General features: G+C 42.2%; 1 protein-coding gene across 3 annotated transcripts; it reads left to right on the top strand.

The window, feature by feature from the left end:
• Window positions 1-5590: 5590 nt before the first annotated feature.
• LOC133479507 (uncharacterized) lies at window positions 5591-12108 on the top strand. 3 transcript variants are annotated; one of them, XM_061776613.1, is made up of 7 exons: window positions 5591-5916; window positions 6836-6925; window positions 7000-7071; window positions 7145-7263; window positions 8337-8385; window positions 10387-10481; window positions 10598-12108. In XM_061776613.1, the coding sequence occupies exons 2-7, from the start codon at window positions 6881-6883 to the stop codon at window positions 11280-11282; spliced, it is 1065 nt and encodes a 354-aa protein (XP_061632597.1). In that variant the 5' UTR covers window positions 5591-5916; window positions 6836-6880; the 3' UTR covers window positions 11283-12108. The 3 variants fall into 3 exon arrangements, with proteins under 3 accessions (XP_061632597.1, XP_061632596.1, XP_061632595.1); XM_061776612.1 differs by lacking the exon at window positions 5591-5916 and adding an exon at window positions 5923-6080; XM_061776611.1 differs by lacking the exon at window positions 5591-5916 and adding an exon at window positions 5923-6351.
• The last annotated feature ends 5 nt before the right edge of the window (window positions 12109-12113 follow it).

Below are 12113 nucleotides of genomic sequence, written 5' to 3'. Positions count from 1 at the left end.
CCAAATGGTGTTTAACATTTGCTTTCAAAACCACGAACCTGCTATGTACAGGCTCATGTGCTAACCTGCTTCACGTATTCAGACTCCAAGCCATCCCCATTGACATCGTATCGGACTGAGGTCCTCAGTTCTTCTCTCAGGTATGGAAGGAGTTCTGCAAATCGGTGGGCGCAGCAGCCAGTCTGTCTTTAGGATACCACCCACAATCCAACGGCCAGATGGAGTGGCTGAATTAAAATCTGGAATCCGCTCTTTGCTGTGTGGCTGCACACAATAACGCCTCCTTGAACACCTTTCTCCATGGGTGGAATACGCCCACAATTCTTCCACCAGCTCCGCCACATGTATGTCCCCCTTCATGGCATACTATGGTTTCCAACCTCATCTGTTTAAGGAACAGGAGCACACGGTGGCGGTTCTCGCGGTGAGGCAGCACCTTCGACAACGTCAAGGCTGCCCTAGCTCATTCAGCTGAAAGAAATAAGCAGCTGGCGGATCTTCATCGCTCTCCCACGCCAGAATACAAGGTGGGTCAAATGATTTGGCTCTCCTCCCATGACCTCCCTCTCCAAACCGAATCCTGTCAGCTCACTCTACGCTTCATTGATCCTTTTCCTATCATTAAAATCATTAATGCCACCTCAGTACAGTTAAAACTTCCCCTATCACTCAAGATCCATCCCACATTTCATGTATTTCTACTCAAGCCGGCCTCCACCAGTACCCTTAGACTCGAGACTACTCCCCGTGTTTGTAAGTTGATTACCTGGCTATCCGCACTTGTACTTATCCTCTTGTGTTATTGTCCGGTTCCAGTATTCCAGTAACCACACCGTCAAGCCCGTCCACCAGCTCACGCTTCCGCCTCCTGCCAGTTCTTTGTTGCTTCGGACCACCCTCATGCATTGGAAATACCAACCTGGATCTACTTGTTAATAAACCATTCTGCCCTACTCCCTCCGCCTCAGTCTGCTAATGGGTCCAGTGCAATACTATACGATTACATATTGTGACAAAGAATATCATCTGCGTATAGATTGATTTTGTGTTCTGACACAGGAGAGCAGAAATCTTTAATATTAGTGTTCTGCAGTATCGCTACGTCATTGGTTTGATTAATTGTGCAAATACCAGGGGTGAGAGTGGGCATGCTTGTCTCGTTCCTCTTTGTAACCCCATTTGTGGTGACCGTTGCTTTGGATGAGTTGTATAACGTTATGATCCAGTGAACATGAATCACCGAAGCCAAATTTGTGAAGTACTACAAAAAGAAAAGACCAGTTAACTTTGTCAAAAGCTTTTTCTGCATCTCATGACAAGACAATAGCTTTTAGATTATCATGCTGAGACATACTTTTAAGGTTTATCAGTCATTGACATTGTTGGTTCAGCTCCGACCTTTAATGAAACCTGTTTGGTCACACTGTGTTATCGACGGGAGAATTTTTTTCTAGTCTGTTTGGTCGAGCCTTGGAAATAATTTTGATATCCGTATTAATTAGTGTGCAGTGGTCGGTTATGAGTTGCGTGAGTGAGGTCTTTCCCTGGTTTTAGTAGTAGTTTTATTGATGCTATGTTCATATGGCTTCTAATTAGGTCTTTATCTTTTATGTATATCACCGTACTGAAAAATAGTGGTTCTAGTAGAGACAAATATTTTACTTAGTTGTTTTGGTTCCTGGTTTTACGGACTATTTTTTAGTTTTTGAAAATAAACCCTTTCAAATTTCTCCCACATTCTGGCCTTTCCTACTTCCCTAAATAAGGATACATCTTCCTCTACCACCCACATGACCATTTAACTTCTGCATCTTTATCTTTGCAAAACAGCAATGCTGAAACTTTTGAGCAGTATGTCAATATATGTGATTTATATGTAATTGGCACTTATCACTCACAAGAAGGAATTTACATAGAGTAGTTTATTGGACCAACTTTTGACTGCTCGGACACAGCAGAGAGACATCAACACTTTACTGCATGACTGTGTACACCGACATAGAAAGAAAAAAGAAAATAAAAGCATGTGTGTGTCTGAGCATGCATTTGTCTCCATGTGTGTGTCCATACCCATTTGCATTTGAGTGTGCTCGACCATGTGCATATGTATGTGTGGCACAGTGAACCAGAACAGAGCGTTGACAGTAGCGGAACTGCTGCTGCTCGCTGATGCCTGTGTTGAGGAGCTGACAGACGCCACGTCTGTCAATCACCATGTTTGCTCACTAGTCCCAATTTCACATCATCTCACTGTTAGTTCCAAAAATGGCAATAGACTTTTGAAACAATGCAATCAGAGCTCTTTCCAGTCAGTGGATATCATGCATTAGATGTCACTGCTACATACCCAAAATCAAAAACAGCACTATTAAGATTTGTGAAAGAACCTTGTGTATCAGAAAAAAAACACTGTTGATTTGATTTGTTGAGGGTTAGGGTTAGGGTGTGTGCATGTGTGCGTGTGTATGTCTGTGTGTGTGCAAGTAATGAATAAGGAACAAAAGTCCCCACAATATGCATGTATTTGTACGGTATAATCACAGTACAGTGAGAAGAAAAAATATGTGAACCCTTTGGAATTTCTGCATAAATTTGTCATAAAATGTAGCCTGAACTTCATCTAAATCCCAACAATAAACATTCTGCTTAAAATAATACCACACAATCAATTATATGTTTTCATATTTTTGTTGAAAATAACAAGTAAACATTGACAGGACAGGGAAGAAAAAGTAGAGAACCTCTAGGCTGTGGATTTTCCAAGAGCTAATCAGGGTCAGGTATGAGCCAACCAGAGCCAAACTGGAGTCCAGTCAGTGACACAAGATTGGAAGTGTGGCTTAAAGCAGCCACGAAAAAACACGCACATGGGGTGAATTTCATTTCTATATTTGGAACTTCCTAGGTCCAAGCTCCTCTGTTTACATACTTGCGCCTCCCACCAGAAATTCCATTGAGGAGCTAGAATATTGACAGAGGAGTGAAGCGGGAGGAGGTAGGAATGTTTGGGTGAAATAAGACAATCGTTCCTCGATTAAGTCATTTATCCCCTTTGGCCCGGAGGACACGACGTCCACAATTTCGAGGTTCACCTCTTTGTGAACAAGTGCGTGAGAAAATAGTCAAACAATTTAAGGGCAATGTTCCTCAAGGTACAATTGCAAGGAATTTAGGGATTTCATCATCTACGGTCCATAATATCATCAAAAGGTTCAGATAAATCACTGCATGTAAGCGGCAAGGCCGAAAACCAACATTGAATGCCCATGACCTTCGATCCCTCAGGCGGCACTGCATTAACAACCGACATCAATGTGTAAAGGATAGCACCACATGGGCTCAGGAACACTTCAGAAAAACAATGTCAGTAAATACAGTTCGACGCTACATCCATAAGTGCAACTTGAAACTCTACTATGCAAAGCAAAATCCATTTATCAGCAACACCCAGAAATGCCGCCGGCTTCTCTGGGCCCGAGCTCATCTTGATGGACTGATGCAAAGTGGAAAAGTGTTCTGTTGTCCGACGAGTCCATATTTCAAATTGTTTTTGGAAATTGTGGACGTCGTGTCCTCCGGGCCAAAGAGGAAAAGAACCATCCAGACTGTTATGGACGCAAAGTTCAAAAGCCAGCATCTGTGATGGTATGGGCCTGTGTTAGTGCCAATGGCATGGGAAACCTACACATCTGTGAAGGCACCATTAATGCTCAACGGTACATACAGGTTTTGGGGAAACATATGCTGCCATCCAAGCAACGTCTTTTTCATGGACGCCCTTGCTTATTTCAGCAAGACAATGTCAGACCACATTCTGCACGTGTTACAACAGCGTGGCTTTGTAGTAAAAGAGTGCGAGTACGAGACTGGCCTGCCTGCAGTCCAGACCTGTCTCCCCTTGAAAATGTGTGGCGCATTTTGAAGTGTAAAATACGACAACGGAGACCCCGGACTGTTGAACAGCTGAAGCTGTACATCAAGCAAGAACGGGAAAGAATTCCACCGACAAAGCTTCAACAATTAGTGTCCTCAGTTCCCAAAAGTTTATGGAATGTTGTTAAAAGAAAAGGTGATGTAACACAGTAGTAAACATGACCCAGCTTTTTTGGAACGTGTTGCAGCCATAAAATTCCAAGTTCATGATTATTTGCTAAAAACCATAAAGTTTATCAGATTGAACATTAAATATCTTGTCTTTGTAGTGTATTCAATTAAATATAGGTTGAACATGATTTGCAAATCATTGTATTCTGTTTTTATTTATGTTTAACACAAACACACTCAGCTGTTAAGTCAAGTAGAAAGGAAGATCTGTATCTCTTTTATGCCATACACAGTTTTGCTGTGTCACAGTGGACTTTTCAAGCTGCCGCTGTGGTTTCTTAGTATTGTAATGGATATTTATTGGGAATCAAAGTCAATGAGTCGAACAGAACAAGGTTTCTTGGTGGGAGTGAGAAAAGAAGACAACAAAAGACAAAGCACTAACTGTAAATAAGATGAGGAAAGTAAATCATTATATACCTAGAACAATTACACGTTAGATATGAGTGTTGTATGGGGCAGTAGTGCTACACCCTGTGAGTGAAGGACAGGACAAGATTGAACAGGACAGGAGGGGAAGCATGCAGGACAAGTGTTGTGAACTCGGCTGTACAACTGAAGTGTGGTGGGAGTGGTTATGTAAATTATAAACGTCTATAGGACCAGAGTGTGACCCAAGAAATTTGCATAGTCACAAGTTATTTGTCGCAATGAGTGAGTGGCCCCACACCCAGCGAATAAGTCCCAGGAGTGTGTGTCTGCTGACACATGCAAGTGAATTGACACCGTTTCGCATGCACAATGACTGTCAGAAGTGTCCTGAAATTGCTGTACCTGCACCGCGGGGGCTGAGGACACCACCCACCCAATGAGAGGCGGGGTCGGGCCCAGTAGTCCACCCAAGAGCGGCCCGGTGGATGGGACACGTCCCACACCGAGGGACCCAGGGCTGTCCACCGAGGCGCCCCGAAAACTGGCCACCCGGAGGTGGCCGCAGAGACCCAATGCCACACGACCACCTGACGCCCACTGCTGCATCACAGCCAAACCCCCCCACCCAAGACCCGCCGCCTCCCAGAGATGGGTGTTTGTGGGACATTAAAAGAAGGCGAATGATTGTGTGTAATGCATTAAAACTTGGGCGGCAGGCAGAGCGGAGGGGCAGGGAGCAGAGACCGGGAAACAGCACTGACGTACTGAAACCCAGTTCAACACCCGCACCCACCCGACTCCACATTAGCCTCCCAAGAAACCGTGAATATGTGTATGTGCCCGGATGTGACTAGTGAAAAAAATACTATATTTACAGTGAATGGTGTAAGAGTGTGCTGAGTGAGTGATTAAGATGTATGGCTCCTGCAGGTTGGGCCCATCAGAAATTAAGAGGTATGGCTACTGCAGGTTGGGCCCATCAGAAATGTATTTAAATTTATTTATTTATTTATTTATATATATATATAAATAAATAAATAAATAAAAACTAGGAACGACAATATTTGGATGACGAATACACCCATGTCCTTCATGAATTTGTCAATTGTCAATCAACAAATACATTTCGTCTACTCTATATGATAATGTTATCTTAGTAACTCATGACTATGATATTATTTGGCCGGCTGGTTAGCACATCTGCCTCAAGTTCTGAGGACCGGGGTTCAAATCCCCGCCCTGCCTGTGTGGAGTTTGCCCAAATCCCAAAAACATGCGTGGTAGGTTGATTGAAGACTCTAAATTGCCCGTAGGTGTGAATGTGAGTGCGAATGGTTGTTTGTTTCTATGTGCCCTGCGATTGGCTGGCGACCGGTTCAGGGTGTACCCCGCCTCCCGCCCGAAGATACCTGGGATAGGCTCCAGCAGCCCGCGACCCGAGTGAGGATAAGTAGTAAAAGAAAATAGATGGATGGATGATATTATTGGATTATTTTATTAGTGTATTTTATTTCCGACGTAGAATACAATTAGCGAATTGTACAGTAGATGTGTGTTTTTTTTGTAAGTTTAGCCAATCAGATTTCAGTCCTGTATGTTGCTAGGTAAGAAGAACATATTGCAACGCGCTACCGCTAGCAGGGAAACCATACAAACGTCTCGTAGCTGTGTTTCTAATCCCCAACGATTGAGACAGAAAAAAGTGACTGAGTATGGATACAAATGGACATGTTTGGTGAAGACTATTGTCTCCTCTTATTTTGTGGAACGGACATTCCGTGAAGCACGACGCCCAAAGCGAATTAATTGCGGACTCGACTTTGTGTAGCCTTCATGGAGCTAGATGTTTTAGTTGTATATATTTTTAACTAAACCGTGAGTATGACGGCTTTTACATTTAATTTGTTGTGCCTTCGTTATTCTTTTATTTTCAAACATTGTTGCTTCTACTGTCGGAGCAGTTAGTTTATTTTTGTGAAGGGCGTCATTTGTGTTTTAGCCAGCTAGCTAGCCTAAGGTGGCAGCTAAATTCTTTCCCTTAGCTTAATGTCAAAAGTGCACTTCTTGTTGCCATAACAAAAAAATTGACATGATCAACAATAAACGCTGTTTTGTGCCAAAGTGTAATAGTTTTTCCGTCATCAGTCAGTCACGAGGACACGGCATGATGGCGGAAGCCGGGACCGACCCGCGTGATTAAATCAACACGCTGAAATTTATCAAGTTCTCCGCCCATAGTTAACTCCCTAACTGCAGCAGAATGGGTTGCTTAGCAACATCAAAGACAGAACAACGTAATAGCTGACGTCATAAAGTGCATCTCTGCCATGTAGAATTTAAATGTTTTGGCGCACGTTAGGTCAACAAGAGTTGAGTCTGTGCTAGATTGAGAAAGAACGCCAGCATGGATTTTATCGAGGGCAGCATTGGCATCTACAGACCCCTTATGGTATGTATGTTAAATGGCATATTTAAAACTACCAATTATGTGCTAATGTGAATATTGTCCTGCTGCCTTTATAGAAGTTTTTTGACACTCCTGCATATAAACAATCTCTGGCGACCTGCTGGAATCTTGTCTCTTACAAATTACAAGTAAGCAATTTGCACAAAATTACAAAAACAAGAAAGATAAGTAGAAGCATTAAGGTCTTATTTTTTTCATTAGATTGGACTGTTGGCAGAACTTTTAAGACTTCAGCAGAAGAACCTGATCCCATCGGAGGTGACTGCTGAAGCAATGGCTGACCTGCTGGTGGTGGAAACAAAGAATTCACTTCGAATAAAGTAAGTTACTATGAATTTCCATCTACATGGCACTTAAATGCTATCCATGCTAATATGTATGGGGAGAGATTTGTCTCAAAATTATTTACACAAATATATTTGCGATTTACACGTTTTTCCATTCCACAAAAATATCCATGATTTGCACATGTTTTTCAGATCCACAAATAAATCCGCAATTTACACGTGTTTTTAAAAAAATTTTTTTTTAATGTTGTGTGTGCATTTATCATAACTTATCATTTGTAAATATTCAATTCTGCTTGTGAATTGGTGAAGGTGCGTTTATGGATCAGCGGGGGGCCGCACATTTATTTTTGAGACAAACGCTCCAGCATGCCCGCGACCCTAGTGAGGATAAGCGGCACGGAAAATGGATGGATGGACAAACGTAACGCAGTTTTCAAGATATTCTCTCACACACACACACACACACAAATTGAGAATATTCACACGTGTGGGAAGGCCCGTCCGTCCCTTCATCCGCGAGGTGGCAGTATTTTGTCTCCGTTGAGAGCATAGGCTATAAAGTAGATGATTGAGAGCTAGCCACTGTTATTATTGAAACACTGTAAGCTGGTTTTTGTATCTTGATGACAGATGAACAAGGCGATTTCTTTTTATTTTACTTACTAATGATTGGGCTGCCGGTTGTCCACCTTGTTCGGCCATGGTTGGTTTACCGGGGATTTCAGCAGGGTTGGACCATAGAGTGTTGGATTCCCATAAAAATTTAGTCAAGTCATCAACAGAGACAGCAACACTGCCACCTAGGAGATAGAGAGACGGGCCTTCCCACACTTGTGAATATTCTCAATTTGTGTGTGTGTGTGTGTGTGAATATCTTGAAAACTGCGTTAAGATTTACAAGCGGAATTTAATATTTACAAATGACGAGTCATGATAAATGCACACACAACATGTATATCACAGATATATTTGTGGATTTGAAAAACATGTAAATCATGGATATATTTGTGAACATAATTTTGAGACAAATCTCTCCCCATGAATATGATTCTATTGAAGAGTGAAAATGCTTGATGCTGATATTTTTTTGTCTATATTTGCAGGCTTTGGGAGTTTGAAGTGGAAGACTGCTTTGAGGCTGAATCCAAGCTGGTAAGAGAAGACTCCCTACAATTTGCACTCAGTTGTTCCAACGCACATAAAATAAATTTTAATGAGTTTTGCCTGGTCCTTCATGTTCTCTTTAAAGAATTGTACCCATCTGACAAATTCTGCCTGGGTAATCAAACATGAGCACAACTGTGTGTTTTCTAATTTACTCAATAAAACTCGGGCTGTGAATTTCAAAATAAGAGCAAGTAAATTAAAAAAAGGATTAAGTGTTCAAATCAAGTGCTTAACTTCAGAATAATTCATTGAAAAAAAAACCCTAACAAAATACAGATAATGCTTCATGTTTTGATCATATGGGTAAAAGCAAAATCATGCATTGTAAAAATGCATTATACATAGGTAGAAGGATTTTCCAGAATTTTGAGGTCAACTTAAGGGGTGCGTATTATACATGGGTGCGCATTATACACGAGATATTGCGGTAGTTTAAACTGTTTTGCACCACTTCAGTTTTCCAGATTTTTTTGGGCATGGCTAAAACGCAGCCCATTGATGCACTTGAGCGATGAGTTATCCCTGCCCAACTGTATAAAAACTTGAGCGGCCTTTGTTTGCATCAGTGATTAACCAGCGCAATTGCAAGTTACTTAGGCCCACCGTGCATGAGTGAAGTGACCGAATTTGTCTTAAGCCGCACACGAAGCGATTAGCACTACACATCTACCGGCGCCCTGCAACTTTCAATGCGCTACATACATTATACTATACTTTATTATTTTTACAATATATATACTGTATGTAGGCGGCACAGTGGACGACTGGTTAGAGCGTCCGCCTAACAGTTCTGAGGACCGGGGTTCAATACCCAGCCCCGCCTGTGTGGAGTTTGCATGTTCTCACCGTGCCTGTGTGGGTTTTGTCTGGGCACTCCGGTTTCCTCCCATATCCCAAAAACATGCATGGTAGGTTAATTGAAGACTCTAAATTGTCCGTCGGTGTGACTGTGAGTGCGAATGGTTGTTTGTTTATATGTGCCTTGCGATTGGCTGGCAACCAGTTCAGGGTGTACCCCGCCTCCTGTCCGAAGATAGCTGGGATAGGTTCCAGCACTCCCAGCACAATCCACCCTTGTGAGAATTAGCGGCTCAGAAAATGGATGGATGGATATACTGTATGTACTGTTTTGGTGTGGAAGCCTCTCCTTTACAAACCCGGAAACAGACTATATTTCTGTGTGCTACTGCGCATTTTGGATTACCTGCTTAAAGTCCTGTGACGACGCAGTGAGATATACAGTATCCCAGCCACCGGAGGCTTCAAGTAGATATATTTTTTTCTACATGTAGGAGTGTGTAGGCATCAGAATGATGTGTGGTATTTAATAGACAGGGAGGGTATGTTTTCAGCGCATTTAGCGGACACACCCACAGCGTCCAAAAGCAGGAAGAAAGGCTTGATTTTTTTCAAGATTTTTAAGCCTCATTTTATCAAATTGTTTTTTTAATCATTCAAATTTAGCAGTGTTGTTAACCACATTATTCTCTGCAGTGTGTCATATTTACAAGATATTTATTTTTCACTTTACAGGGACTTTAAAAGAACTCAATGCCGATATTTTTGGTCTTCTTAAGATCAGGTTTCTTTTCTCCGGGCACTCCGGTTTCCTCCCACATCCCAAACAACATGCATGAATTGGAGACTCTAAATTGCCCATAGGTGTGAATGTGAGTGCGAATGGTTGTTTGTTTGTATGTGCCCTGCGATTGGCTGGCAACCAGTTCAGGGTGTTCCCTGCCTCCTGCCCGGTGATAGCTGGGAAAGGCTCCAGCACGCCCGCGACCCTAGTGAGGAGAAGTGGCTCAGAAAATGGATGGATGGATGAAGATCAGGTTTCTCTGTGAAGGTTCTGTAATTAGTGATGGTCTTCTATTCAGTTTGATCCATTCGTTTCTGGGTTTATAGAAGAATGCTGATGAGCCGACCTTGCATAAATCTTACAAATATGCCACAGCTGCTCATTGCATCTTGTTCTTGCGACAGGTTTTTGAAGTGAACACCAGCATGAAGATGAGAGACATTGAGTTTGAAGCCAGAAGGCTCCTCGACTCTGCTGAGATGATCCCTCCCCAGTTGAAGTCAGTCTCCCTTGATGCACATTTCTTATCAGCTCAAGTACAATATTTCTGATGTCTGCATGTTGTAGTTATCAAACACATGTATTAATATATGCTTTTATGATTATTAACTCCAGACATCCAAGGATCCTCCGAAAAGCTGATCAGTTTGCTGGGAACTTGAAGCAGCAGGAGGCCAACTATGCTGATGTACTCAGCCCACGTGAGATGGTGATAAAGGTTCTTCCCAAAGTCCTGCAGATGTTTTGGTTGCCTCCACCAAGCCCCGCCTTTGCCATGCCATCCCGTTACCTCAGCAAAATGGCTGTCGGAGTGACACAGGCTGTGGTGGACCGCGTCTCCCAGACACTGTCCTGCGTCCAAATCCAGTTCTCCTACTCCGTAAGAGACAATTTGGTCCTGTCTATCCAGGAAAAAGTGAGACAGGCTTTCACTGCGGATGACCTGGTTGAGAGCATTCACAGCTTTCAACCAGAGTTCTTAAAGACCATCACAGATGTCACAGTTGAAGAAATCGGTGCAATCTCTGCTCTTTTTGCATCTGTCCCATCTTCACTGTCTCGAGACCCTTCTTCAGAGACAGACTCACTGCCAGATGAGGAGGACTTGGTTGAGGAGCCAACTAAAGAAAAAGACTCAGTCGTCAATGAAGGAGCTGTGGATTTATCGTCAGATCAATTCCTTCCTTCAAGTAAAGAGAACGACATGGGTGTTAATTCAATGATGCTGTTGATGCTGCTCAGTAATGTCTCAAACTGGATGAAAACGCTCTTTATCAGAGAGTACAAACTAAGATCATAGACTTCGGACATTTTCACATTGCGTACCTGGTGATTGGTGCCTGTGCCTTTCAGACACAAATTGCCAAGGTGGGATATTGCCATGTTACACAGCAGTTGCAGCTCGCTTCATTAAAATAGTTTGATGCATGGTGACATCAGCACAATACTTACCTCAACACAAAGGAGAGTTGGCAGTGATTTCACACTCCGGTTACGGCGGCCGGATTTACGCCTCCTATACTACTTCAGAAGCCAATTCCCGACTTGACTTCAAGCCTCCATCCTGCATTCTACAGCTTACACTAAGGACAGTCAGTGAGTTGGGGGAAAAACCGTGATCGCAATGTAAATGGGGATTTTTACTCTAGTACTGTAGTAGTATACTTTCGGCTCCTCCCATCCAAATTGCCATAGCAAGCCACTTGCATGATCGACTTGGAACAGATTTTACACCATATGCCTTTCCTTGTGCAAATATTGTATGCAGTGTATTGTACATAACTTATTGTACACAGTGTAAATTATTATTATTTTAAGAAACTTCAGTATTTGTTTTTGCTATTTTATCAACCGTAATGCTTGATATTGATGAACCTTTTTACTCATTCAAATCAACATGGTGTTCAGTTCACTTGCATAAACACATTTTTGCATCTTGATTTAAAAAAAAATCATTAACAATACAGTCACAATATTAGTATTAATCCAGTTGCACATTGAAGAGAATAAATTAAAGTCATGAGCTACCATAACACACAAATTTGAGATACATAACTACGTATCTTGTTTGAAAATTGATTTTAAATGTCTGCATGAAATTAAACGGTAAACTATGTACAAAACTACTACT

The sequence above is a fragment of the Phyllopteryx taeniolatus genome, chromosome 6, assembly GCF_024500385.1.
Source record: "Phyllopteryx taeniolatus isolate TA_2022b chromosome 6, UOR_Ptae_1.2, whole genome shotgun sequence".
NCBI classification, from domain to species: Eukaryota; Metazoa; Chordata; class Actinopteri; order Syngnathiformes; family Syngnathidae; genus Phyllopteryx; species Phyllopteryx taeniolatus.
The sequence above is the reverse complement of the archived record's forward strand: the minus strand, read 5'-3'. Positions and strand labels throughout refer to the sequence as shown.

Coding starts and splice junctions, on each gene's coding strand:
- LOC133479507 (XM_061776613.1), top strand. CDS start 6,881: ATGGATTTTATCGAGGGCAGCATTGGCATCTACAGACCCCTTATG. Junction 7,264..8,336: donor AAGAATTCACTTCGAATAAA/GTAAGTTACTAT, acceptor CTATATTTGCAG/GCTTTGGGAGTTTGAAGTGG. Junction 8,386..10,386: donor TTGAGGCTGAATCCAAGCTG/GTAAGAGAAGAC, acceptor TTCTTGCGACAG/GTTTTTGAAGTGAACACCAG.